At 43.9% G+C, this 25,245-nt stretch overlaps 9 protein-coding genes across 15 annotated transcripts; 7 read left to right on the forward strand and 2 right to left on the reverse strand.

Moving 5' to 3' along the window:
- The first annotated feature begins 785 nt into the window (after window positions 1-785).
- On the forward strand, window positions 786-4,383 carry LOC122612359 (integrator complex subunit 8). Its single transcript, XM_043785912.1, has 7 exons — window positions 786-976; window positions 1,043-1,459; window positions 1,517-1,634; window positions 1,690-2,612; window positions 2,672-3,536; window positions 3,598-4,060; window positions 4,127-4,383. The coding sequence occupies exons 1-7, from the start codon at window positions 862-864 to the stop codon at window positions 4,244-4,246; spliced, it is 3,021 nt and encodes a 1,006-aa protein (XP_043641847.1). The 5' UTR covers window positions 786-861; the 3' UTR covers window positions 4,247-4,383.
- On the reverse strand, window positions 4,341-5,788 carry LOC122612360 (flap endonuclease 1). The gene is made up of 2 exons (XM_043785913.1): window positions 5,584-5,788; window positions 4,341-5,522 (listed from the first exon to the last, which is right to left on the reverse strand). Exons 1-2 carry the CDS (start codon window positions 5,663-5,665, stop codon window positions 4,441-4,443), a joined length of 1,164 nt encoding a protein of 387 aa, XP_043641848.1. The 5' UTR covers window positions 5,666-5,788; the 3' UTR covers window positions 4,341-4,440.
- A 430-nt stretch (window positions 5,789-6,218) lies between these two features.
- LOC122612541 (protein DEK) lies at window positions 6,219-10,387 on the forward strand. 2 transcript variants are annotated; one of them, XM_043786237.1, is made up of 11 exons: window positions 6,219-6,348; window positions 6,847-7,093; window positions 7,673-8,151; window positions 8,214-8,634; window positions 8,697-8,797; window positions 8,860-9,030; window positions 9,090-9,278; window positions 9,337-9,421; window positions 9,478-9,599; window positions 9,658-9,810; window positions 9,869-10,387. In XM_043786237.1, exons 1-11 carry the CDS (start codon window positions 6,346-6,348, stop codon window positions 9,881-9,883), a joined length of 1,986 nt encoding a protein of 661 aa, XP_043642172.1. In that variant the 5' UTR covers window positions 6,219-6,345; the 3' UTR covers window positions 9,884-10,387. The 2 variants fall into 2 exon arrangements, with proteins under 2 accessions (XP_043642172.1, XP_043642171.1); XM_043786236.1 differs by lacking the exon at window positions 6,219-6,348 and having other exon boundaries at window positions 6,811-7,093.
- Window positions 10,388-12,698: 2,311 nt separating this feature from the next.
- LOC122615078 (far upstream element-binding protein 3) lies at window positions 12,699-17,800 on the reverse strand. Of its 6 annotated transcripts, none has more exons than XM_043789942.1 (8): window positions 17,663-17,800; window positions 17,394-17,475; window positions 16,229-17,317; window positions 16,018-16,170; window positions 15,465-15,955; window positions 15,163-15,400; window positions 14,624-15,100; window positions 12,699-14,195 (listed from the first exon to the last, which is right to left on the reverse strand). In XM_043789942.1, exons 2-7 carry the CDS (start codon window positions 17,466-17,468, stop codon window positions 14,738-14,740), a joined length of 2,409 nt encoding a protein of 802 aa, XP_043645877.1. In that variant the 5' UTR covers window positions 17,469-17,475; window positions 17,663-17,800; the 3' UTR covers window positions 12,699-14,195; window positions 14,624-14,737. The 6 variants fall into 6 exon arrangements, with proteins under 6 accessions (XP_043645877.1, XP_043645878.1, XP_043645881.1 ...); XM_043789943.1 differs by having other exon boundaries at window positions 17,658-17,789; XM_043789946.1 differs by having other exon boundaries at window positions 14,624-15,094; window positions 17,394-17,778.
- A 436-nt stretch (window positions 17,801-18,236) lies between these two features.
- LOC122615079 (probable elongation factor 1-beta) lies at window positions 18,237-19,135 on the forward strand. Its single transcript, XM_043789947.1, has 2 exons — window positions 18,237-18,407; window positions 18,494-19,135. Exons 1-2 carry the CDS (start codon window positions 18,328-18,330, stop codon window positions 19,080-19,082), a joined length of 669 nt encoding a protein of 222 aa, XP_043645882.1. The 5' UTR covers window positions 18,237-18,327; the 3' UTR covers window positions 19,083-19,135.
- A 324-nt stretch (window positions 19,136-19,459) lies between these two features.
- On the forward strand, window positions 19,460-21,971 carry LOC122615080 (lysozyme). Its single transcript, XM_043789948.1, has 3 exons — window positions 19,460-19,647; window positions 21,377-21,547; window positions 21,628-21,971. The coding sequence occupies exons 1-3, from the start codon at window positions 19,566-19,568 to the stop codon at window positions 21,858-21,860; spliced, it is 486 nt and encodes a 161-aa protein (XP_043645883.1). The 5' UTR covers window positions 19,460-19,565; the 3' UTR covers window positions 21,861-21,971.
- Window positions 21,972-22,540: 569 nt separating this feature from the next.
- LOC122614090 (lysozyme 2) lies at window positions 22,541-23,166 on the forward strand. The gene is made up of 2 exons (XM_043788563.1): window positions 22,541-22,696; window positions 22,751-23,166. The coding sequence occupies exons 1-2, from the start codon at window positions 22,627-22,629 to the stop codon at window positions 23,164-23,166; spliced, it is 486 nt and encodes a 161-aa protein (XP_043644498.1). The 5' UTR covers window positions 22,541-22,626.
- A 174-nt stretch (window positions 23,167-23,340) lies between these two features.
- Window positions 23,341-24,015, forward strand: LOC122613766 (lysozyme 2). Its single transcript, XM_043788137.1, has 2 exons — window positions 23,341-23,629; window positions 23,693-24,015. Exons 1-2 carry the CDS (start codon window positions 23,386-23,388, stop codon window positions 23,926-23,928), a joined length of 480 nt encoding a protein of 159 aa, XP_043644072.1. The 5' UTR covers window positions 23,341-23,385; the 3' UTR covers window positions 23,929-24,015.
- Window positions 24,016-24,073: 58 nt separating this feature from the next.
- Window positions 24,074-25,146, forward strand: LOC122614472 (lysozyme; the record flags this gene model as incomplete). Its single annotated transcript, XM_043789038.1, is given in 4 exon segments — window positions 24,074-24,097; window positions 24,099-24,195; window positions 24,548-24,724; window positions 24,782-25,146. Coding segments are annotated over 4 exon segments (558 nt in total), but the record flags the coding sequence as incomplete, so codon positions are not given.
- Between the last annotated feature and the right edge of the window lie 99 nt (window positions 25,147-25,245).

Below are 25,245 nucleotides of genomic sequence, written 5' to 3' on the forward strand. Positions count from 1 at the left end.
AAACAGAATATTTGCATAAATTACCCAAAAAGTTTTTGAGGCTATTTTACATTTTTAATGAACAACAATAAAATAGTCTTAGGCATATTGAAATGATTAGGTACTCCCCTTTTGCATGTTTTTGTTTATTTTTTTTTCGATGAATGTGCAAAGGTGTTGGAGTTGAACATTTCATGACAGTTATAGAGGTGGAATTAAATAAAAAACCTACATACTTGAATCAAAGAAGGTAATAACTTTTTTATAAATTAAAAACCTTTTAAATTTTAAAGAATATATGATTAAATTTTATAGTTATAGTTGAATATCAAAACCTTGAGAGATTATTTTTGATTACAAAATATTTTGTATTGTAAAATAAAGGTAAAGGCTGTTAAGATTTTTAAATAACTTGGTCCAATAAATAAAAAGAAAACTATCATAATGCGTTGAGCGCTAATTATTTCTGATAGTAAATAAAATACATATATACTTTTATTATACTGCAGGCTATTTGCTTTTTGGGACTGAAATTTCATTATGTCCCAAACAAATAATGGGAACTTTTGTTCTGTCAAAAGGAAACAATGATTTCTGCCACCAAGAAGCGCCCTTCTGCTCGTGAGACCAGAAATTTATTGCTTATTTTTACCAGGAAATTTAGTCATGTTGAAAAAGCAACGGCCATCTTCCGATTGCGTAGAAATCGAGTTGGCAGGGCAGTCGATAACATAAATCCGATTAACGGGCGCAAGTATCGGTATCAGAAGGTGACAAGACATATCGCCAATCGATACATCGATTGAAAAGCCACAGCCAGCTGGTCTCCCTTCGCCATTCTTTAATTTTTGTTTTGATTGGTGAATTTTGGCAGGGATTAGCATGGACGATCCTCTCAAGCCCAAGCCAGTTCCACTGGCTGCCGAGACAGTTCTGTGGTTCGAGTTCCTGCTCGATCCGCACAAGATTACGCAGCATCTGCAGCGCCCGCATCCCGGTAAGCTTAACACTTGTGGAATCCGGCCGACAATTTGAGATTACCATGCATATTCACCATTCACAGAGCCCAGCGCCATGGAGCTGATCATGCAGTTCATCAGCATGACGCCGGACACGGCGATGGCATCGGTGGTGACTCCGGGCAGTGATTTGCAGAACCTTAACCAGACGTCCCCGAACTCGGGACCCATTCCCGGCGTGGTTGGTGGTGCTGCGCCGACAATGCCCACTGCACCCGGCGGAGTGGGCATGCCCCATAGTCCACAGAGGCCCGCGGAGATGGGCCTGCAATTGACCCGCAAGCAGTTGGCACTTAAAATCCTCGAGCTGAAGGTTGCCACTTGGCTGAAGTGGGACCTGGATGCATTGGAAAAGAACCTGCCTGTGATTATGCAGCTGGCCCTGCTGCGCGATCTGTGCACCATAAGCTATGGCTGCCCTTTGAGTATTCCCCTGCCCAATGATTTTGACGTGAAGATTTGTAGGTTGATCCCTAGCCCCCAATTATACTCCTCCTAACCTATGTGAATCCTTTCAGCCACTGCTGGAAACGAAAGAGCAGCAAGGTTTGCCTTGACCATATACCACCGCCTGCTGCTGCGAATGCAATTGATCAAGGAGCAGGCGTTAAAAACGCCACGTCCTCAAAATACAATGTAAGATGTGTTTAACTTATCCATACAAACATGCTCAAATAAGGCTCAATTATAGGTACCAAACTGTGGACCAGCTACAGCAGTTTCTGGACGCACCCACTCAACCATCCATCGAGTATTTGCAACAGCTGTGCTCCTCCACAAAACCTTTCTACGTATTCCACTACGACAGCTTTGTCACCCTGCAGTGCGATGATTTGGGCACTGGCCAAAACTATGATCTTATGCACCTAATTACACCCCAGGAACTGAGGGCCCAACTGCACTACGAGCTCGCCCAATATTACCTGTACACCAAGCAGTATGTGTTGGCCCGGGAAGCGGCCGCCGCGTGTAATACTAATCTGCAGGCTATCCCGCCACAAACAACTCTATATTTCTGCCACATACGACCGGTAGAACTCGAAGGCCTACTGCAGGCCTGTGGAATCAGCGCCCAGGAGCAAACTCTCCTGGAGAAGTTTCAGCAATCGCTACTTAACAACTACACAGACATTGTGTCCATCCTGCGGTTGGACAACAGAACGCGAGAAATCCCTCTAATAAGCCGGCGGCAACTGGAACTGGATATTGAGGGCTCCATCTCCACGGGTATACTCAAGGAAACGGTTCAGCTGCAAATGCAGGTGGCTGCCTTGAATGTGGTGCGCAACATCTTTGAGTGGGGCAGCATCTTTGGCAGCGTGGAGTACTTTGAGAAGTACAGGGAACTGGACTGCCTGCCCCCGCTGGTGGAGGCTTTGCAGGAAATGCTGCCCCACTGTACCTTCAAGGAACAGGCGGCACTTAAGCATTTCCTCATCGACTGTTTGCTTCATCAGGGCGGGCAGTCGCGACAGTTGCTGCAAACGGTGCGAGGATTTGGACTGTTCTCGGCAGATGAACTGCAGGATATTGACGAACAGATGCTGCAGGCGACGCCGCCGGTGCCCACCAACTCGTTGGCCTCGCTCTCCGACTGGATGTGTCACTCCAAGAGTAAGAGACTCTTTAATCCGTGTACCTTCATAAATAATATTTTAATTTACCCCTTGTAGTGAGCAGGGTAGATGTGGGAGCTCTGGAGCGACAACTGATAAGCTGCACCAATGCCAACACAGTGAGGATTCTACTAGTAAAATTATGCGCAACTGCTCCAGGAAAACCTCTGTGGGCCATTAATCCCAGTTGGGACGTTCCGCAGCCGCTGAAAACTCTTATAATGGCCATGCCGGTAAGCTTTTTACAAGACTTCAGCTATGTCCTGCTCGGTAAGGCGCGAGAACTGGCCACAAGAGGCAACTATATCGATGCCGTTTCCATGCTGAGTGTACTGAAGTCGGAAAATCAGCGCCAAGAGATGGCGGCCAATGTGCAGTTGATGTGTAAGCTGCTCACTTGGGAAATCCTCCACATCCAGATAACACAGTGCCTGGAGGAGTGGCACCAGAAGCCACTTGACCTACAATCCCTGGGAGGAAGATGCAAGCAATGTTTGGGAGCACTGCAGGCGGGAGATTCAATTGTCCCACGGCCAGATATCCTAGAGAGCTGCGCCATCATGCTGCTAAACCTCACGGAATTTCCACCTCTCCTATACCTGGATAAACGAGCGGGTCCCCTGGAACTGCCACTTGCCTTTGCCGCCACCTTCATCGAGATGGAGAAGATGAAGGGTCCCAAGAAGGTGTGCCGCGATGCCTGGGAGCTGATGCTAAGCATGTTCCTCAACGTTCCGAAGCGTGGATCCTCAGGAGTTGGCGGTATTAGTTCCCTGCAGGCCTTCCTACAGCGAATCCGGCACCAAAGCGTTTTTGGACTCGCCATTTCCATGATAGGCAAAGTCCACAACATCCTTAAGGACGACCCCAACCATGATTTAAGCTGCGAGTACATGCAGCTGTGGCCCACCAGCATTAACAAGTGAGTAGAAGGCAGTGATACAGTTTGCTTTCAAAATAATATTTTTTGATGCGCATTACAGCCCCATCAGCTACAGTTTGAGGAGCGTATGCGAGACCCTGCAATGGCTTCTGTCCGAGGCACTGTCCTACTATCCGCAAACCATTTCTTGGCTAAAGATGAAAGGAGATCTAGATCTAGCCATCGGCAATAATGAGTCTGCAATGCGCTGCTATGTAAATGCTCTGGTAACTGGCACGGACTACTGCACCATGCCATTACAGAGAAATGTGGCCGACGACTATGTAATCCGCAAGATGATTCGATGTGCCGCCAATCTGGGCTGTCACATGCAGGCCACAGTTCTGTGTCAGTTCCTTGATGAGATCGACTACGGCATTGTGTTCAAGAATCTCAGCGAGAAATCGTCGAATTTTACTGATGCAATGGATGCATATTACAGCTGCATTTGGGATACCACTCTACTGGAGTTCATCGTCAATCTGCATGCAAAGCGAGGCGAACACAGTCGGAAACTTGAAGCGGTATGACTTCTTTGGTCTGTGTTAATTCGCGGTTAATCAATAAACCTTATCACCTTTTCAAAACAGATTTCTATGATGGGCACTCTGGAGCTGAATGCAAATAACAATGAGGAGATCAAACGAGAATGCGCCATGGTGCGGAAATCAAGATTTCTGCGTGCCCTGGCCAAGCAGTATTTGCTGTAGTCGCAGCCCCCACAGTCCAAACTCTAATTCAAAATCCAATATTCATAATCCAACACCCCAACCTCACCCACACCCACAAGCAGACCAACTAGCATTAAGCTCAAAGAAGTAGATTTTATTGTAGGCATAGGCTTTAAATACGGTTAAGTTAACATTAAAGAATTGTACGTTTTTCCAGATAAGACTCGGTGCAACTACTTGGGTCTTCTGCCTCGTCCACCGCCGCCGCCGCTGGTCTTGGCCTTTTTGTTGTTGGCGCTCTTCTTTGCTTCCTCGGCCTTCCGCTTGGCAGCGTTTGTGGCATTCGGAGTGCTGGGCAGGGTCTTAAAGAAGCTATCGAGTCTCACCTGAGTCTGGGCCTGCTTGGATTTCATCAGCTTTTTGGCACCATTGCGAACGCGCTCTTCGCTAAACTGCCGGTCGCCGCAGAGAAACTTGACAAGACCCTCCTCATCTGGCTCGACCCACCTGAGGTCTATGTTGTCGGCATTGGCTACCTCCGGTTCGATGAAGAGTTCCCGCGCCACTTTGTAGTTCCAGTTCTCTGGCACAGTGTACTTGCTGGAGTCCAGGTTATCCAGAATGGTCTCTATATCCCGGTAGTTGTTGATCAGTTCGATAGCTCGCTTGGGTCCAATGCCCTTGATGCTCTCACAGTAATCGCAACCCAGCAGAATACAGAGATCAATGAACTCCCGACTGTTAATGGACAGACCTTCCAACAGCTTTTCGTAGCTAAACTCCTTGACGGGCATCTTCCGCGCCTCGCTGTAGGTAAGATATCTCAACAGTTTTGTAGATCCGAATGTGAGGGCGTCCATATCCTCCGTGGCGGTGGCGTAGACCTTTCCCGCCTTTACCAGAGCGGCACACTGGGCCTCTGCTTCGCAGGGCGCATCAACATAGGGTACTCCCATTAGCTTGAGCAGTTCCTTGGCCTCATTAGCGTGCTCCTTGGTCACCCGGACCAATCGGCGATTGAACTTCTCAATACCGGCGTCATCTCCCGCATCGGTGGCTGCTTTCAGTGCCTTTTCCGCTTCCTCCCGCCGCTCGGCGCGCTTCGCCAGCTCACCGGACTTTAGATCTGGGGGCTTTCCATCGAAGACATATACGGGCTTGATTCCGTTGTCCAGCAATCGGATCGTGCGGTAGAACATGCCCATCAAGTGGGACGTGGGATCGCCATTCACGGTGGCCAACTGGGCACCTTCGGAGCGCACGGCGATGAGAAACTGGTACAGGCACATACTGGCGTCGATTGCCACCTTGCGACCTTTCAAATATAAACGTTCTAATTAAGTTGTGTTTATATTCAACCAGAGAACTGGACTCACCAAAAAAGTTCTTCATCTCACTTTCGCGTATCGCTTGCGGCGCCAGATCCGCAATGAGCTTAGACAAGCCCAGAATTCCCATGGCGGTTGTATGATGGCTTAACACTTGTATTTAATTAAATATGTAGGGTTGGTAAGTGAACCACGGGTTAGGCAAATTGTTTTGTTTGCGAAAACACGCCGCGCGCTTCTTTGGCAACAAGTGTGACCGCCTTATTTAACACATAAAATACCAGAACGGCTTCACAATTTAATTTATAATTCGCAGAATTGTTAGTTTTCAGTTATTTATATTTTTTTTTAATTTTTTACTCTCAAAATGCTTAGAATTATTCATTAAAAGAAAAAGTTTTAAAAATAAAGTATTTCTTTCGAATAATTTAATTTGCGTTTATAAATATTTTTGGATAGATCGGTGTGCCTGTTGCATTAGAATGTGATTACCAGTAAGAAAAATATACCAGAATTAAAAAGTTTTATATAGACAGGCTTAACTGCACATTATCTAGGAATACATTGAAATACATTTTACAATATAAAAATATATTTAAATCATAAAATGATATTAGCAACTGAACATTTCTACCACTTTGATCCCTTTGTAAAAAGCCCGCCAAAACTGAGCAATGAAAAGAGCACCCATTATTTGGCCGGGTATTTTTTAGTGCCTGTCGCCCGCGATACTATCGATTGTGACACCTCTTCTAGTGACCAGATTGAATGTGTGTCGGCTGACGGAAAAACAGAAAAGCCATTAGAAATATGGTACGTAAACAGGTGAAAAATGTGGGAAAAAGCGCCGGATAGTGTGTGTCAGCGAGGTGAAATGAAAACGGCGGGATTGCTAACGTATTTTGTGTGTAAATAGAGCGCAACAAATTATCCGCGAGGCAAAGTGCCCGACTATCGGTTCTCTCCCGCCGTTCGGTTGTGTGTATAAACATGGCGTCGTTGTGGCTCGAGATGCCGAGGCGAGTGGGTGCGAGCGGGACGACCAGTGTGTGTGTGTGCGCCTCATAGATTTGCAATGTTGTTTTTTCTATCGCCTCTCTCGTTTCTCGCTCCCTCTCTCACTCGCTCGCTCGGCGAAGAAGACACGCATACACAAACTCGCAATTGCCGAAGACCTAACTCACACTCAAATTGCGATTCGATTAAAAAAGAAATAGGCGCACCGAAATCCATCGTATTGGCCGCCAAAAAATTAGCAAGTGTAATCCAATTGTGACTTTGTATCTTTCCATGCCATCGCCGCACGAAAAGGATGCTAACAAAGCGGCAGAAACGGCAGCCAAAGAAAATGCCGCCGATAAGGTAAGCGATGTGGAAAATGCATCGGCCGCCGCGGGGGTGGCGAAAGCTGAGGGGGCCCAGCCGGAAAGGGGGCCCAAAGATGCAGCCGAATCCCCCGCCGCTGCCGACGCCCCTGCCTCTGCCGCCACTGATGACGTCGCTGATAAAAAAGCCAAAGGAGACTCAACGGCAGTTTCAAATCCCGAATCGGATGCAGGTAAATAAAAATCAAAAGCCACGCGCACACAATCTCAATTGTGGCTAACTGTGTGTGTGTGTGTGTGTGTGTTAAGAACGAGAGAGAAAAACAAAAATCATAAAGTGAATTTAGCGCGCATTTCAAAAAACGCGCCGAACTTTTTGGCTCTCTCTTCGGGAAAGTTCTTTTGCTCTCTCGTTCTTTGCATTGGGCCACTTATTGGGAGAGTTCCGATGTGGCGCTGCGGTCTAAAGCGTCGTTCCTTGACTCTCTTATTTACCGCGCAATGCTGATGCTGGCATGTGGTTCGAACCCGCTCCGTGGCGATGTTTACAAAAATATTCAAATTGGCGATGGACTTTTCGTCCTTCTCTATACTTTACTTCCTTGGCTTTTGTTCATGCTAAATCCTTTAAATGGGTTTTGCGTAGTTAATGCCGAAGGTACAACAAAACTTCAATATTCATGTTCCTTTGCGCTCCCAAAAGAAATTAGCAATTGGACTTCCCAAGGTTGAAGACATTCTTTTTATATTTCATTATACTTAAATTTTATCATTTAAACTTTTACAAGTATTAATACCAAAATTATGTATAGTTGCAGCGGACAAAAAGGAGAAATCCCCCTCGCCGGCACTAAAGAAGTCCAACAATAAGGATGCTAAAAAGGAGGAGAACTCCGAAAAGGACGAAGAGAACACGGAAGACGGCGATGAACCAGAGGAGGGTGATGAGAAGGCGAGCGATGAAGAGATTGAGAAAAAGAAATCCAAATCAGATGCAGAGGACAAGAAGAAGGAAGCCACTGATGAGTCCAAGCCAAAGTCCGGAGCCGATAAGCCTAAGAAACCCGAGCCCAAGGCCAAAAATGGCAAGGTGGCCAAAGAAGAGGACGACGACGAGGAGGACGAGGATGATGAGGATGCCGAAGATGATGACGGAGAGGAGAACGATGGCCTGGACAAGAACAACGAGGTGGCCGAAGATGATGAGAATGTCGTGGCTCTAGCCGAGATTGATCGCATCAATGAGAATATCAATAAGACTCGTGTAGATGGCCTGCAAACATTGCATGCGGTAAGTTAGCTTAGTAACATTTTTGCCAAAAGCTTGTCCTTCATTTTACTCCTCATTTACAGATCTGCTTTGGCGCCCAGGGCAAGAACAATGTGGTCAAGAAGAACTTGCGCTCCTTTGCCGGTTTCGAGTTTGCCAAGGATTCAGCGGAGTACAACAAAAAGCTGGAGGCCATCAAAAAGGTGGATAATAAAGGGCTGCGTAGCATCTGCGAGATCCTCACCCTCGATCGCAAGGGCAGCAAGAACGAGACTGTCCTGCGCGTGCTCAAATTCCTGATGGAACCGGACGAGTCGCTGTGCTTGGAGCAGGGCGATGAGGAGGAGGAGGAAGATCCCGAGGACGAGGATCTGGATGAAGATGACGAGGACCCGCCCAGTGAAGAGGACAAGAAGCGCAAGAGCGGAAAGTCTAGTGGCGGCTCTGGGAGAGGCTCTGCTCGCAATTCCACCGGACGTCCCCGGCGTGCGACGGCAGGAAAGAGTATGCTCATCAAGATCAAAAGTACTTCACATATCTAAACATGTTTACGTTATAACTTTCAGAAATGTCCGCCTATGTAGATTTCTCCAGCTCTGAGGAGAGCGAGCAGAAAGTGGCAGTTCCCAAAAGGAGACGAAATGATGACTCCGAATCGGGCTCAGATGTAAGTATCCTTCACCCAGAAACCATACACACCAATTAACTCATGTGTCGTTTTGCTTACAGTACAATCCTTCTGCCAATTCCGACTCCGATGGTCGTGGTGGTGGTGCTGGTGCAGCAGGTCGTAAAGTCCCAAGCCGCGGCGGTCGCGGTCGTCCTGCGCGCAAAAGTCGCAGAAGAAACTCTGATTCCGAGGAGGAAGAGGAATCGGAAGTTTCTGAAGCCGATAGTGATGTATGTCTTACTAAAAGTGTATGACCAAGTGTCCTTTATTGAAATACCCACATTCTCAGGTCCCAAAACGCAAACGTGGTTCGGTGGGAAAACGTGGGCGACCGGCAGCTCCTGCGTCAGCTGGACGAAGGGGTAGAGGGCGAGGTGCAGCTTCCCGAAAGCGTAAAGATTCAGATAGCGAGGATGAGGAGGTATCCGAGGATGAAGACGAGGAGGACGTCTCAGATTTTGCCAGCGATCAAAGCGAAGTACGTAAATTAATTTTCCCTTTTATACATTTTCCTTGAATATCATATATCTTTATAGGAGGAACGTCCCAAAAAGAGTAAGAAGCCCATTACGCCTGCGAAAAATAGCAAAGCTAACAACAAGTCAAAACCAGCTGGAAAGGGTATGTTTCAATAAGTGTGATAACCCACATGAAATTATAATTATTGTATTCCGTAGCCGATAGTCGATCGAAAAAATCAAAGAAGGAATCGTCCGAAGAAGACGATGATGTCGATGACAAAGATGAATCCGACGAGGATGAGCCATTAACCAAAAAGGGCAAACAGGCATTCCCAACGGTTGGTAGTCACTAATCGAAATCCTAATGTGTCAGCCTCATCGAACATCTAATTGCAGGATGAACAAATACGCGGATATGTCAAAGAGATTCTGGATAAAGCCAATCTGGAGGAGATTACCATGAAAACCGTGTGCAAACAAGTGTATGCAAAATATCCAGACTTTGATCTAACAGACAAGAAAGACTTCATCAAGGCAACAGTGAAAGCGGTAAATTTATTATTTATAATCTGTTTTCTTTTAGCTCAATTAATATCCTTATTTTTAGTTAATTGCGACATAGAACGACGTGAAGACAAAGCCACTTTGAAGTCGGAGAAGGGTCCAGGCTTTGTAGACATACAAAACAAAACAGGCGACAGCAAAGTCAGGACGTTGTATGCCGATACAGAAAGAAGTTGGGCATGGTTCGCGAAATGTAACTCCTAGTAGTTGTCCTATAAGTATATGATTTGTACTCCTATCCTAAAAGCTATCTGCAGTTCACCTTAATCCTAACGTCAGCGGCAGTAGACTATCCATTCTTATATATATTCATCTGTATATATAACTTTTTATTTGTCCAACCGTGCGCACGCATACACATCATTTTCTATTTTCTTGAAAGTATGTGCTCTCGACAGCTCTGCAAAGTGTGTAAATTAAGCAAAGAGAAACTTGTAAAAATCCGATAAAAAAAAAGAAACACCTAAACTGTAGTGCATTTTGATTTGACGTTCAACAAGAAATGATGTATTTAACATTAAGGCACAAGAAATAATAAACAAAAAGCAAAATTAAAAATTTATAAAGGCGTGAAATATCTAAATTTCACACACTGTCAGCAGTACAAAAACAAACGAAAGTGGAAAAAACTTTTTAAATTTACACGATTACAAAACGTTTTTGGCCTATGTAAAAAAAATTGTATCCTTTGGGCGAGTAATTTTAAGGCACACTTGAGCGGAGCTCCTGATCCAAATGTTTAACTGCTGATCCCGATATACTTTAATCCCATTTTGATGTCTCCATCGCATCCCAACTCTGTTTAACCCAAATGCTCGGGCCCCAGTGTGATTGAAGATAGGAAGGTTTCTCGGCTTATTAACTAGAGACAAGCTCACAACAAATTGTGAGTAAAATAAACAAACAGAAGATTGAACATGGAATGAGGAAAAGAATAAAGTTAAATATTATAAATATTAGATATTTACAAGGTAATAATAGATGTATGTTAATTTTAAACGAAAAAAATGAATAGAAAAACCGAATATTTAACGTTTAATTGCCTGCAAGGGAAAAGTAAAAGAACAAAATCCGTTTGAATATTATCACAGTCGTCGCCTCTCAATGGAAGTTTTCTTGTAGTAAACTCGTAAATGAATATCAAAAACAACACTAATAAAATCCCACTAAATTAGTTTAGCCCCAGACATTGGCAACTAAGCTATATACTCTTGTGCATTCTGTTCTGTTTCAATTTTAAATGTTCGCTGCAAAATGCTAAAAGGAATGCAGTGTATCAGTAATAAAGTGCTACAAATTAAGAGAAACCTTTTCAATTTTCTTAATGGGCTGGAATTTCTAGAGTGGATAAAAATACCAGTGGCGAAAATATTTATTTTAAAAAAACCATTAATCCTGACTTAATTTGAAAGGAAAAAGAGGCTTTATTTTGGGTTGTCAAAAGGGAAGTTTATTTGGAAATTTAAATTGTTCAATTAGGACATTTGCTACAATTATCTACACGATTTAAGAAAAGAATTAAACTAATTTCTGTCGGGGATTTACCGGGTGGTAATTGAAAGCTGTCGAGTGGACAAAACGCTGAAACATACAGATTGTCAGTTATGATTCAGATATAAAATATTGTCAAAAAATGGTTATTATATGTTAAAAAAAATGTAAATATCAATTTCGGGACAAAAATACATATATCAATGAGAAGTGTGTGGATAATACAGGAGAAGGAATCAACTTTTCTCTCAATTGTTCCTGCAAGTAGATCAAAGCACGTAATTTAAATGAAACAAATGGAAATGTATGCAGAAATGTAAATTTCAAAAATATCATTTGATTGCAAAATAAACGGCTTGACATTGGACCCAAAAGAAATGCTCAACGAAATGGGTTATTGAACGTTCTACTTTTAATATGTGGTTGGGTCATACTTACCTTAGTCGATATAGCATATAGGATACGCACAATGTCCTTGAAAACCTTGGCTAGAATGAAAAGAAGAAAAACGACTTCCCACAACCAAAGAAAATTGGGCTCTCCTTTCTCAAACTGCCATAGTAAGACCATTGAAAAGTTATTCAGATAGTTTCCTAATTCTAGACCTGAATCACTCTTATCATACGAAATATATTCAATATACATAGTACACAATATGGAATAGTATAAATCAAGGATTGGCCTGGGAGCCAATGTAAACCGCTTATAGAGCAAGCAAATGATACCTTTAAACGATATTTTACAAATATGTATACAGCACAGAATTTATCAATAGGGAGCGCACTGTTCGGGAAATCAAATATCGTTCATTTTGCTAGGCAATTATTGAGAAATACGTATATAAATATATGCATATATAGTCAATTGTCAAGGAATAGTATGTATTATAAAGAATATTCAGGATAATCAATTATGGGTATAATATATGTGCAGTTTGATATTAAAATTGTACTCCAATGTGGTTCCAAGCATACCTAATGTGGCAATCAATCGACCATCCCTGGGAAAAGTCAAAAGCCCGTCCCGATCCCCAAGATTTCTTCCACGAGCAAGTCCCAGAACCTCTGAAAATACGCTCAATAAACGATTTTCATATGTGGCATAAACAATCAGCTGGATATATAAATCAAGAGCGGTATAGTCGACTCCCGACTACTCGATACCCGTTACTATTGACGATTTATTAAAGTTTTGGTTTAAGATAAGGGAACTAGAAAGGCAGCTTATGCATTGTCCTCAGCGGAAAACCAAGAAAACCAGACCAAATTTAAAAAATAAATACATCTGCCAAGACAAGCAACGGGTATAAATATAATTAATAGAAACGCAATAGGACACACAGCACCGAAATGCTCTGTGCTGGCAATATGTATGTGGATATATATTATACGGTATATTAAATGTTTATTCAATGCTTTGCCGGCCGCAGGACGGAGATCAGGGTTTGGATGGTAGTCCCGAACTGATCCTGCGTGGCCGAACAACGGTTACAATATGGTTCATCTGCTGTTGCAACAATCAGATATTTGGGGAGACGTAAAACTTAGATTATATGTCGATATTAAGACTAAATTATGGTAGACCTACATTCATTGGGTAAGTTTCATTGTTTGAATTGCAATATGTTTTTAATAGACAGTAATAACAACACACAATCTTACCAAGTTTGACACTTTTACAATATATGTGGTTCGTATTTCATCGTGTTTTTGTTTTTTCGTTTGTTATAGTGTGAAAAAGTTTTGGGGTTTGATTTCGTATTTCTGCTATTAACTGGTCTGAAGAGCGGCCTCTGAAAATAACATACTTTATGTTTGCATTTGGTGAAATAGATATTAAGTTACAAGCATGATTATCTTGCGCATTCGTTTAAAGGTAAATATTGCAAGTGTATTGAAACCAGGTTTATAATTGAAAAAATACAAATATATAGCAGGAAATAATTTAAAAGTCAGTTCAGTTTCACCTTAGTGGTACAAAAATGATTTCATGGATTCTCCAGAACTGAAAGATGAAAATATTGTTATGCAAAATATTATATCAATTAAAGAAGATAACCTTTTTACCAGGCCCTCATCACTTGAATCAAATTTAATAAAAGGTTCGATCAAATCTTTTAAATCTTACCAGATCAGCAGACATATAGATCATGTGTAAATGTCGATCATAAACTAGTTCAAATGGTTTTTAGTACAACTAAGCTAAGCTAAGTACGTGAAAATGAGTTCATGTATATAAAACGTTCGATATCTTTATTGCTGTAAATATATGCGTACGCTGCTAACTTTATAGTACTTCAGTTATTGCAATTGAGAATTTGTCACAAAGGGTGCCTTTCAATTCTAAAACACCCACTGCAGATTGGTTGCCTGAATTGACGGTGAAAGAACCTATATATGCGATGTATATATATATGCAGATGTGTATAAAAAAATGAACAAAACACCCAAAACGGATTCAATTAGCGTCTCTTTGTATGTCTGTGCAAGTGGTGATCATGAACAGCAAGAGCATTATGTTTCATTCGGTCGGGATTATGTATAATTATTAGGTAAAAGTAGACTTAGGATCTCGGGGAAATCGCTTACAAACTAGTGGGGAAATTATAGGCAATATCCAAATAATAGACAATGTTAATAATATTAATTTACATTTCTGCAAAAGCTAAACGTTCTCCGATCGATTGGCTGATTTATCCGGGTCCTCGCCTGATGTCCGCCGCCTCCATTCCGCCGTGTGTTGTCTGTGTGGTGATGCTTTTGCTTCTGCTTTTGCTGTTGTTATTGCAATTAAAAATCATTTGCTTTTGCTTTTCATTTCTGATTTGCTAGTTTTGTGGGGGGATTAAAAGACATAGGACATAGTAGAACAATAGATCACTGCAAAGAGTTTTACGCATGGTAAACAAGATTGGGTTAGGATATTACAAGTCAATATGCAGGCGTTGGATCACACCATCTTCCAATTAAGCCAACAAACTTAGATTTGGAGGAAAATGATTATCATCTGAAACATAGGCCACTACGATTGCAGATGATTATCATTGCCTAAACCCATTGAGTTTAAACAAAATACCAATTTGTATTAACTTAATTGGAAAATGTCGACCCATAATTGTATTGTGTAAGAATATATGAAATGCAGATAGGGAGAGTACTGATTTTATAAAATAAAGCGACCATTTAAAGCAGATGGACAAAGCAAAAATACGTAATGCACAATTTATGGGCGGCAATTCAATTTCAATAGATATACATAAACACACTCCTCTGACAACTACTGGAAATGTTTTGGCATAGGAACTCACCCCATTCAAGGCACCTGCATCGTCCTCAGACCGCAGCATCTTCCACTTCGGCGTTCGCTTCCACTCCCACATACGCCTCCTTTCCGCCCCTGATTCCGCTCCCATCGAACGTCCTCAGTGTTTGTCGTTTTTGTGCGATTTTTGCTGCTGCTGCTGTTGGCCCGGCGCACCGGGATAGCCGCCGTAGCCAGCGCCCGGATAATTGCCAGGATAGTTGGCCGGCGGACCGCCGCCCTGCCCACCGCCAGGCTGAGGCGCTCCCTGAGGCTGACCACCAGCTGCAGCCGCAGCTGCATAATACTGCGAATACTGTGCATACTGACTGGGCGTCAGGCTCTGGCCATAACCACCGGCCGCCGCTGCAGCAGCAGCTGCTGCAGCCGCTGCCGCAGCGGGATTGGACTGCTGCTGGCCGGGGTTGGGACCGCCTTGGCTGGGATTCGGCGCATTACTCTGGCCACCGGCTCCATTCTGTTGCTAATGCGATTAATATTTATTAAATAGGTTATACTTTATAGAAGGGAATGCATTCCACCCACCTTGTTCTTTAACGTCTTCTCGATGGCCTCCGCTTCTTCAATCTTGCCCACGCTGCGATAGTACTCCGCCCATTGGGCACTGTAGTCGGCTCCCCCGGCACCGGCGCCTCCTGGCTGCTGGGACTGTTGGGCTTGTTGTTGCTGCTGTTGCGGCTGGACAGGACCTGAGGAGCCGCCCGACTGCTTGGCCTTCATTTGCTGCTCAATCATTTCAGCCTCTCGATGGCATCCCATTTGTCTAAATAGGACAGATAAAGGTTTATATCAACTTAGTTATAACATTGTTTTTTGTAGATGCTTACTTGTAGTACTCTATCCACTGCGCCGAGTAGTCTTGGCCACCGGCCCCTCCGCCCGCCGCAGCGGCTCCTTGATTGGCCATGGCCATTTGCTGCTGCTGTTGACCGGACGGATCCCAACCCTGCTGACCGTATGGTCCACCCCAAGGCTGTTGTTGATAGCCAGCTCCAGAATTGGGATCACCGCCCTGCATTTGATTCTGGCCGCCATAGCCGCCTTGCTGCTGATTGTGGAGCGAGTTGTTCTGGCCACCGCCCGAATTTCCGCCACCACCGCCGGGACCTGCACCGATGGGCTTGCGGGAAATGACATTAAGCTCCATGTTGATCTTCTCGGAAATCATTTGGCGGGCTGCCTCCACCTGGTCGGTGGTGCCCTTGGATTTGAAGAGCTTCTCATTGGGGGGATTGCTGGCATTGCGATCCATTTCGGTGTGCGCTCCAGATTGCTGGTTGATCAGCTTGATGGTCTCACCGCCTCGACCAATGACAATCTGTATGAAGAGGTGTAACATTTAGAGAGCTTGATAGTCTGGGGTTTTATATCTGAACCTACTCCACATTTGGAAGCGGGAACTAGGAATGTAATTTCCTCCCGTCCACCTTGGGCGTGATTAACGCCGTATCCATAGCCGTAGTTGGAGTTGCCAGAGTCTCCTCCTGGACCACCGCCTCCTCCATTGCCGTTGCGATTCATGCCGTTTCGTTGCTATAAAATCGAATATAGGTAATCCATTTGCCTCTTTGAGAAAATACTTTTGACTCACCATCACGTTCTCAATTAGCCCATCAATGGTGCGTTTGGCATCCTCGACCTGCTGGCGAGTGCCCTGAATGACGCACCTGCGGTCACCCATTTCGTCGTTCTTTCCCTGGATGAACTGCAGTTTGCAGCCGCACTCGGTTTGTATTTTACGGATCATATCGCCGCCCTTGCCGATGACCACACCAACTGCAATTTTGGGCACAAAGACTTCGACGCTCTCGCCGCCGTTGCCGTTGTTGAAGTTATTGAATCCCATGCCTGGACCGCCGCCACCTCCACCACCGCCGCGGCCGCCCTGCTGCTGAGCCTGGGCATCCTTCTGGGCAATCAGGTCGAGCACCATCTGCTTGGCGTGCTCTATCTTCTGCGCCTCGCCGGAAATGCGAAGGGGCTTGATTAGCTCCTGGTTGGGTCCGTCCTGGATGATGATCATTTTGGCTCCGGTCTTCTCCTGCAGCTGCTTAATGGTGTCGCCGCCCTTGCCAATGACCAAGCCCACCTTGGCGCCCGGTATCATGATCTCCTGGTAAGGCGGATACCCGCTGGGTCCCGGTGGCGGCATGTTGATTGTCAACAGCACCTCCACCTGTCCACCGCCAGCTCGATTGGCCATGTTCTGAATCATTTCGCGGCCCTTGGTGACCGTATCCCTTTGGCCACGCAGCATGATCACGCGATCTTGATCCTGCATAACCTGCACCTTCACACCGGACTCCGCCTGGATGTGGGTGATGGTGTCATTGGTGGCGCGGCCCATAAAGGCGCCGGCCACCGATTCGGGCAGTCGGATCTGCTCCTCACAGCTTGTGCCCGCCGAGGCGGCCAAACGAGCCGCTACCGCAGCTGCCTGGGCGATTGCCTGGGTAATGCTGGCACCGCCCTGACCACCACCTCCGCCGCCGCCCCCACTGCCGCTGCTCATGTTGGGACTGTGGTTGCCGTACTCCGGACTGCCTAAGGAGCGTTTGCGCTCCGGACCGCTGTCGTCGTCGTCGTTCATTCGCTTATAGCTGGGCGCTCCACCGGAAGACGGTGGTGATGGACCCGCTGTGGCGCCGCCCTGCTGGCTCGGCTGAATCTTCGCCGCGATCTGGAGAGGATTGGGGCAAGAGAAGCCGAATCAATACCCACTTCCGCTTCTTCCTCTTCCCCGGGTGGGTACTCACCTGCTTGGCACGCTGGATTGCCTGGGCGAGTGCCTGAGATTGATTGATGCCGCCTTGTTGCTGGAACTCGCTCATCGTTGTTCTAAAATGAGTATATAATTCGGTTCTATGATGTACACTCTCTTTTTTTTTCTTTGCCGCACGCGTTGAAAATTCAATAGCCGAAAGGGGCGATTTTTTTCACAAATGCCGAGACGTTGCTGAAAACGATATGCTCGGCCTTCTTTGACATTAATTTGAGTGCTTTTCAAATGCCTTCTCTACCTTACTGCTTAGCTGTTTCTCTCCCGTGTTTTACTACGTTTTTTTTCAACTTTTCTTTCGGCTTTTCGGTGAAAATTATGCGTTTGCAAAAAAATTGTGTAGCATTATAGCTTGAGTGGTGGCGTTTCTTTCACCCTCGGGATTTCTACGGCATTAGGTGAACGGTAACACTGCGCACTAGTGATTCACGGTTTAGGTCTGCGCTTTTGGTATATTTCTGTTTAAATGAAATACATGTTGAATTTCAATTACTTAAAGATTTCTCGCATGTAAAAGTTCAACGCACGCCAATTTGTGTGATTTTGCTTACTACAAAATGTATACCTAGTGAAGCTTAGGATTATAGGTATTTAATTGCTAAAGCATGTATTCCATTTCAGAAAATCAAATGTACCATCCGCCAGCTCAATTAATAGATATTTTATTATATAATTGTTTGTTTAAATAATAATACAAATAAACATCAAGTATTTAATTCGTGTATACATTCACGGGTCACCCTGTATAAGATATAATTAAAAACTTGAAATACTAGAGCCAGTATTTTTATTACACTTCTAAAATCCTGCTCTCGCGAAGGTCACACTGTTCTTCTTTCGTCGGCAACGTTGCGCAGAGCACGGCTCCAGATTTGTTAAACGCGAATTTACCCCACAAAAACGCATTTAAAATGGCTTTCGGTGATGTGACCACCCCACAGGGACTGAAGGAGCTGAACGCCTTCCTGGCCGACAACAGCTACATCAGCGGGTAAGCACGCGTCCTAAAATGTGAGGTTATGAACAGCCTCACCACGTCGGCAGATGAATTAATGCAATTTTTATTCAATTCTGTAGATATACTCCCAGCAAGGCCGATCTGTCCGTGTTCGATGCTCTGGGCAAGGCCCCTTCCGCCGACAACGTGAATGTGGCCCGTTGGTACCGCCACATCGCCTCCTTCGAGGCCGCTGAGCGCGCCGCCTGGTCGGGCACTCCTCTGCCCCAGTTGGCCGGTGGAAAGCCCACTGTGGCTGCTGCTGCCAAGCCCGCTGCCGACGATGACGACGATGTGGATCTATTCGGATCCGACGATGAGGAGGACGAGGAGGCCGAGCGCATCAAGCAGGAGCGCGTTGCCGCTTACGCCGCCAAGAAGTCCAAGAAGCCCGCCCTCATTGCCAAGTCGTCTGTGCTCCTTGATGTCAAGCCCTGGGATGACGAGACCGACATGAAGGAGATGGAGAAGAATGTCCGCACCATCGAGATGGACGGTCTGCTGTGGGGCGCCTCCAAACTGGTCCCAGTCGGCTATGGTATCAACAAGCTGCAGATCATGTGCGTCATCGAGGACGACAAGGTGTCCATCGATCTGCTGCAGGAGAAGATCGAGGAGTTCGAGGACTTTGTTCAGTCCGTCGACATTGCTGCCTTCAACAAAATCTAAACATCTGAGATTCTTATATTTTCAATAAACATGAGCAAAGCGAACTAAGAAAATATAATTGTCTTTATATTATATTATATTATATTTATAAGAAATTTAAATGTTGATTTCAAATCAAAGCTGATATAAGAAATCTCAAATCAGATTGTAAATGAACAAATCAGTTATAAGAGGAATATGTTTTGTTGTATGGTGTATTAAGGTATTTTCAGATATATTTTCGCCCTACAGTATGCTTTTAAAATCGAAAGAATCCTTAATCTCTTAAGTTGCTTTCCTCTCTCAAGTTCTCAGCTTAAGTCTTCCGTTTTGGGCTTTCGGCGAGCTTTTGTCAACAAAAAAGCGAAACTCGTAGCGCTTCCAGCTCAGTTGATCGGGCAGCTCGATAGAGTTCGGTTCTATACAGATAGTTGTGATACTGTTGAGCGGCTTTTAAAATTGCATTTGCAAACAAATCTTTTTCGTAAAAAAGTACTGCTTATAATGGCTGCCAACAAACTGTGCTGCACATTGGCAATTGGCGCTCTTTTGTGCCTGGGATTCGCGGCCCTCATTCAAGCGCAGGGTGAGTTAAATAAATCGAGAACCATATATTTACATTATATAGGCGAACGGAAATGCTGGTTCTTGTTATTGTTTGCGAGACGTATTTGTTACGCATTTGCTGAGATTTGCTTTTAACACGAAATATACAAATACCTGATCGTCTGCATTCATTAACATTAATTAGCAATTGTATAGATATTTGTGTCTTTTGTTCTGCCCCAAGACATGTTTCGTTCTTGAGCGGATTTCCCAGATATATTTATCCATCCATCGTGTTTGTCGCCATTTGCATACGTCAAGTATCTGAAAGTTGACAAACGTCCATTTAAACTCGGGGATTTCTGATCGGTTTCAGATTCCATAATCGACCATCTATCATCGAAAACACGGGCCGTTGACTGCGTTAGTTTTCAATAACGCATCATTGCCATTGAAATTGCTTCCGATTAGTGTACATCCATTACATTGGCGGAAATTAATTGGTATTAAGTTCGCAAAGTATCTATTAATCATTGGCAGTAAATTGAAGTGAGCTCTTTCGTTTTCTGTTTAATAAACTAATTGTGTAAACGGGTAATTAGCACAAATCAAGTTGTTATCTTGAATTATTCGTGGAAAGGATGTAGTTTTACTGGAGATTTCCCCGAATCCGGAATGGCATTTTGCAGTGCACTGCGGTACTCCATTGTTTAGATCTCGATATTCCCACTTTCGTGACCATTTGCGTTTGATGACGACTGCGTGTGGGTTATCTCTGGGTCAGGAAAAACCCGTAAAAAGGTGTTTTTATAATGTAGAATATGCTATGATAGTGAACAAATTTAATTTATATAGGAGAAAGGAGGGAATAGATGAAACGTTTTTAATCATGACCCAATTTGTACGCCTTTGAAGATTACTTTGCATAGGTCACTGAACTCAGAAACCTCCGAGATTTGCTCGGTTGTGTGGGTGAGCCAGAAGGCTAGATGACATGCTGTGCTTCACGCTTCTTTCAATCTTTTCGCATTTGCAAAATAAAAAAAAATTGAATTACAAGAACAAGGTCTTGATAACGCCGATTAATTGACTCATCCTCGCCTACGGGCTTGCCGGATTTTGTTCTACGGAGATGCTTCAATGTTTCCATTGAAAGTTGCAAAACTAGTTCGGTATAAAATGAGATGAGAACGTGAGGCCGATGGTTTTCAGGTTCATGGGCGTGCATATTTAATAATATTGTCGAATTTTCGAAATTCAATGAAACTGCACGCAACACAGGGATTATTGTAGGATTGGTTTTAGTGCCTGCAATAACAACTAAAAATGTTGTTTCATTAAAATTTATCTTTATCGTATTGGTTAGCTGTTTGAAAATATTGATAAAAGGGTTATAAGGAAATCTCTTTGGTTGAAATTTTTGTATTAAACGAATTCCACACATTATCTTTGTTAGCTTACAATACAATACAAGTTCGAGATAAGACACCTAAGCCAAATTTGCTAAATGGCATTTTTGTGTAATTAGCTTCCTTCTACCTTTTTTTCTGTGAGCTGTTTGAATTCCTGTTATAACTCTCAAAAATTCAAAACATTACCAAATGCTCTGAATAAAGCGATGACATGATCTGGGCAAAAATGTGTGACACAATTCGAGTTTTGCTCTCGCATTGCTTACGCTCGCTCTGCTGAGGCTAATCTATAAAAAATAAAATAAAATGAACTGAACTGATTTGATTTGACTTCAATGATCTTTAAACCCGAAACAGATAAGCCGGTGACTGATGTGTGCCTGGGATGCATCTGCGAGGCCATCAGTGGATGCAACCAGACTCGCTACTGCGGCGGCGGAGTCTGCGGCCTGTTTCGCATCACCTGGGCTTATTGGTCCGACGGCGGCAAGCTGACCTTGGGCAACGAGAGTCCCCAGTCGGAGGATGGTGAGTACCCCCCCCATCCCATTCCATTCCCTTTTCAATACATATTATCTTACATCTGACGCACATTAATCTCGCTCCAGCCTATGCCAACTGCGTGAACGATCCCTACTGCGCGGCCAACACGATCCAGAACTACATGACCAAGTTCGGCCAGGACTGCAATGGAGACAACGCCATCGATTGCTACGACTTTGCCGCCATCCACAAGCTGGGCGGCTATGGATGCAAGGGCGAGCTGAGCTACCAGTACCAGACGCAGCTGACCAGCTGCCTCAACTCATTCCAGCAGATCGACGTGCGCTCTAGCAAATAATCGCATTAAATTGCTAAATTTATGTTCTAATTAAAATTAAATAATGTAATGATTAACTATTTATGGCAATGCATTTGAATTCAATTCAGAATAAAAACCAAGACAAGGAAATTTGTTTGGGTTTTTTAGTGCCTCTCATCTTTTTTCATATATTTAGAAAGTCATTTAAAATGGACAAAAAATCCCGGTAATTTTAATTTTTAGTACGATATTTTTGTAAAAATATTTAACATTTCTTGTTTACTTTCCTACATATTGAATATTTTCTACATCTTAGCTTGAGAGATAACAAAGTTATACTAGCCTTAAACACACGCTTTAAATTAATAGAAATTCACAATGTAGCATACTTTTAGTTGGGATTTAAATAAATTAAATATTTTGATTGTAAGCTAACAACAATATAAACTATATTGTATGTCTAAGAAAAAGAAATAGCAAAGCACTTTTCAAAGTGCTTTATTTGTTAATGGACGTTTTTTTGACTTTTTTTTTCAACTTATTAACTTAAAATCTAATTCAATGCGTTAATTAAAATGTTGAATAATCGGTTTTGATTTTTATACTTTTAACTACTTTTACTTTAAACTGTGAGGTATACGGCAAAACTATTCTTAACACTTTGTGTGAATGCGCCCTATAAACCGGTATTACCCGCTGGATTGGCGTATTTATCGGGTGAGTACTCCGTCCATGGGATTCGCAAGCACCATTCGCAGTTTCAGGGGCAGAGGTATTAGATGTTATTATTTTAAGCTGCCGGAAAATGCGAGTTTTTCTGCGTTATTTTGTATATCTGCTGCTGATGTTGTCGCCTGCATTGGTACAAGGCCAAGGTAAGTTTGCAGTAAAAACATGTGTGCAATATATTTAAAGAATGGCATAAACAGGTCATGTGTTGGATAAGCCCGTAACGGAGCTGTGTCTCACCTGCATTTGTGAGGCCATCAGTGGCTGCAACGCCACGGCGATTTGCACCAGCCCGGAAAAGGGGGCATGCGGCATATTCCGCATCACCTGGGGATATTGGGTGGATGCAGGGAAACTGACAGTCAATGGAGAGCATCCCGATTCGGAGAAGGCCTTCATCAACTGCGCCAATGATCCGCACTGCGCCGCCGACTTGGTGCAAAACTACATGAAGAAGTTCAATCAGGACTGCAACGATGACGGCGAGATGGATTGCCATGATTATGCGCGAATCCATAAACTGGGCGCCTACGGCTGTCAGGCGGACATGCCATACAATTTCCAAAGTGTGTTCGAGGAGTGCATCGAGAAGTACGAGGATGAGGGATTTCAGTAAATAAAAAAAAACAAAAATGATTTTAAACTTGTAGTTTTTATTCCTTCGCGAGTTACGACTGATTGGAAACCGGATCGTTGCATTTCCTACTACTAAAATTAGTCACTTTTGATGGCGCTCATTCTCGATAATAAAAGCCAGTAGTCACTGCTGAAATCGTTTCAGTGGCCGAACAATCGCGAAAGGCATCGAATCGGAAGTGAATACTCAACAGAAGCAATGCATAGTACACATGTAGTATATTTTGTAGTGGGCCTCACACTTGGTGGCCTTTGGGTGCAAGCTGAGGTCCAAAAACCCATCACAGAACAATGTCTGGTCTGTATGTGTGAGGCATTGAGTGGCTGCAACGCGACGGCTGTGTGCGTGAATGGGGCATGTGGCATTTTCAGGATCACCTGGGATCAGTGGGTGGACTCTGGAAGATTGACCATACCAGGCGACTCGCCTTTGACGGATAGTTGTAAGAATAGTGTACATCTTTTAAATTAGTGAATTTATTTATGATTGGATATTGAATATTCAGCTTTTACCAACTGTGCCAATGATCCATATTGTGCAGCCGACACTTTGCAGAGCTATATGGTGAAGTACGGACAGGATTGCAACGACGATGAGAAGGAGGACTGCTACGACTATGGAGCCATTCACTATATGGGTCCCTTCAACTGCAAGGCGGATATGCCCTATACCTACGAGAGCATTTTCAAGCGATGTCTGAGGAATGCCATGCGGGATGACAAGCGTCAGAAATCCAGCTAGGCCTAGAGAAGTTTTCCTAGTATTAAGCAGCCAACTGTTGAGGAAGAGTCCGTGTAATTTATGTGCGAATAAATCATAGCTAATATAGGCGTTAAGTTCGATTAATAAGCTAGTGGCTTGATGTCAACTGAGATCAGTTGTCTGGTCAACATCGCACTTGCAGGTCGGGTTCTCGATTCTCGATTCTCGATCGGATGCAAAGCTCAGTTATGCTTCGATTGCTCGTTTGTTTGTGGCTACTGGTGCACAGTGGTTCCAGCTTTGAGGGTAAGTGCGCCCCACCTATAGAGGGCATCAAGCCCGCAGCATTTGTGCTTTATAACCACTGTGCAACTTACGTGGTTGAGAGTGCTCTATAATTATGGTAATCCAACTGGGTTCGCTGTAAACTAAAGCCAGCTTATAGGAATAGCTCTATACTATAAAGCCGGCTGCTACATCCGCCCACTTCCACTTTTCTCGTGCACTGAATGTAAAATAATATAATCAATAATATAATTCTTTATTTATATTTAAAGTCTTCTTAAGAAAAATCCCATGTATAATCAGATTAATTTACCTTTAGCGTAATTCTTTGAAATAAGTAAGAATTTATGGTTATTTCTTTCTGTGTATATAGTGCAAAACAAACCCGTCACGGAAGATTGCCTAGACTGCCTGTGCGAAACAATGAGTGGCTGCAATGCATCCGCAATTTGCGTGAATGGGGCCTGCGGCATATTCCGGATCACTTGGGGCTACTGGGTGGAGGCGGGCAAACTGACTTTGCCCACAGACACAGCCCTCTCCGAAGAAGGTAGGTTGACCATATCTTAGTTGTAGATCCATTCCATTGCCAATGTCCTTTGCTTAGCCTTTACGAACTGCGTGAATCAGCCCCACTGTGCAGCCAACACGGTTCAGAACTATATGTTCAAGCATGGCCAGGATTGCAATGGAGATGACCACATCGACTGCCTGGATTTTGGAGCTCTCCACAAGCTGGGCAATCTGAAGTGCCAGGAAGAGTTGCCCTACATCTTCGCCAAGGTCTTCAATCGATGTCTGAAATCCAAGGAGCGATTGGCTGAGGGAAAGATCATCAAAGAGCAGGAAACGGTGGTGTCAACATAATTGATTCTTTATTGGGTTTCTGCGTTTCTGCCCCACTTCTCGGGGATATCTTTGTCTGTTTTTAAAACAATCCTGGTAACACATATACACGTACATACATCGAAACATTGCTTATGTTTGCGTTTGAACAGTTTCCAATATAGGTATGGATTCTATAGATTTAGTTACAGATACAGATATATATATAATATATATAGAGGGGTA

Source organism: Drosophila teissieri, chromosome 2R (genome assembly GCF_016746235.2).
Source record: "Drosophila teissieri strain GT53w chromosome 2R, Prin_Dtei_1.1, whole genome shotgun sequence".
NCBI lineage: Eukaryota > Metazoa > Arthropoda > Insecta > Diptera > Drosophilidae > Drosophila > Drosophila teissieri.

Coding starts and splice junctions, on each gene's coding strand:
- LOC122614090 (XM_043788563.1), top strand. CDS start 22,627: ATGCGAGTTTTTCTGCGTTATTTTGTATATCTGCTGCTGATGTTGTCG. Junction 22,697..22,750: donor TGCATTGGTACAAGGCCAAG/GTAAGTTTGCAG, acceptor TGGCATAAACAG/GTCATGTGTTGGATAAGCCC.
- LOC122615080 (XM_043789948.1), top strand. CDS start 19,566: ATGGCTGCCAACAAACTGTGCTGCACATTGGCAATTGGCGCTCTTTTG. Junction 19,648..21,376: donor GGCCCTCATTCAAGCGCAGG/GTGAGTTAAATA, acceptor AACCCGAAACAG/ATAAGCCGGTGACTGATGTG. Junction 21,548..21,627: donor GAGTCCCCAGTCGGAGGATG/GTGAGTACCCCC, acceptor ATCTCGCTCCAG/CCTATGCCAACTGCGTGAAC.
- LOC122615078 (XM_043789942.1), bottom strand. CDS start 17,468: ATGAGCGAGTTCCAGCAACAAGGCGGCATCAATCAATCTCAGGCACTC. Junction 17,318..17,393: donor CAATCCAGCGTGCCAAGCAG/GTGAGTACCCAC, acceptor AATCCTCTCCAG/ATCGCGGCGAAGATTCAGCC. Junction 15,401..15,464: donor CAGTGGATAGAGTACTACAA/GTAAGCATCTAC, acceptor TGTCCTATTTAG/ACAAATGGGATGCCATCGAG.
- LOC122615079 (XM_043789947.1), top strand. CDS start 18,328: ATGGCTTTCGGTGATGTGACCACCCCACAGGGACTGAAGGAGCTGAAC. Junction 18,408..18,493: donor GACAACAGCTACATCAGCGG/GTAAGCACGCGT, acceptor TCAATTCTGTAG/ATATACTCCCAGCAAGGCCG.
- LOC122613766 (XM_043788137.1), top strand. CDS start 23,386: ATGCATAGTACACATGTAGTATATTTTGTAGTGGGCCTCACACTTGGT. Junction 23,630..23,692: donor CTCGCCTTTGACGGATAGTT/GTAAGAATAGTG, acceptor TTGAATATTCAG/CTTTTACCAACTGTGCCAAT.
- LOC122612541 (XM_043786236.1), top strand. CDS start 6,826: ATGCCATCGCCGCACGAAAAGGATGCTAACAAAGCGGCAGAAACGGCA. Junction 9,031..9,089: donor TTTCTGAAGCCGATAGTGAT/GTATGTCTTACT, acceptor CCACATTCTCAG/GTCCCAAAACGCAAACGTGG. Junction 9,279..9,336: donor TTGCCAGCGATCAAAGCGAA/GTACGTAAATTA, acceptor ATATCTTTATAG/GAGGAACGTCCCAAAAAGAG.
- LOC122612360 (XM_043785913.1), bottom strand. CDS start 5,665: ATGGGAATTCTGGGCTTGTCTAAGCTCATTGCGGATCTGGCGCCGCAA. Junction 5,523..5,583: donor TGAGATGAAGAACTTTTTTG/GTGAGTCCAGTT, acceptor TATATTTGAAAG/GTCGCAAGGTGGCAATCGAC.
- LOC122612359 (XM_043785912.1), top strand. CDS start 862: ATGGACGATCCTCTCAAGCCCAAGCCAGTTCCACTGGCTGCCGAGACA. Junction 977..1,042: donor TCTGCAGCGCCCGCATCCCG/GTAAGCTTAACA, acceptor CACCATTCACAG/AGCCCAGCGCCATGGAGCTG. Junction 2,613..2,671: donor CTGGATGTGTCACTCCAAGA/GTAAGAGACTCT, acceptor TACCCCTTGTAG/TGAGCAGGGTAGATGTGGGA.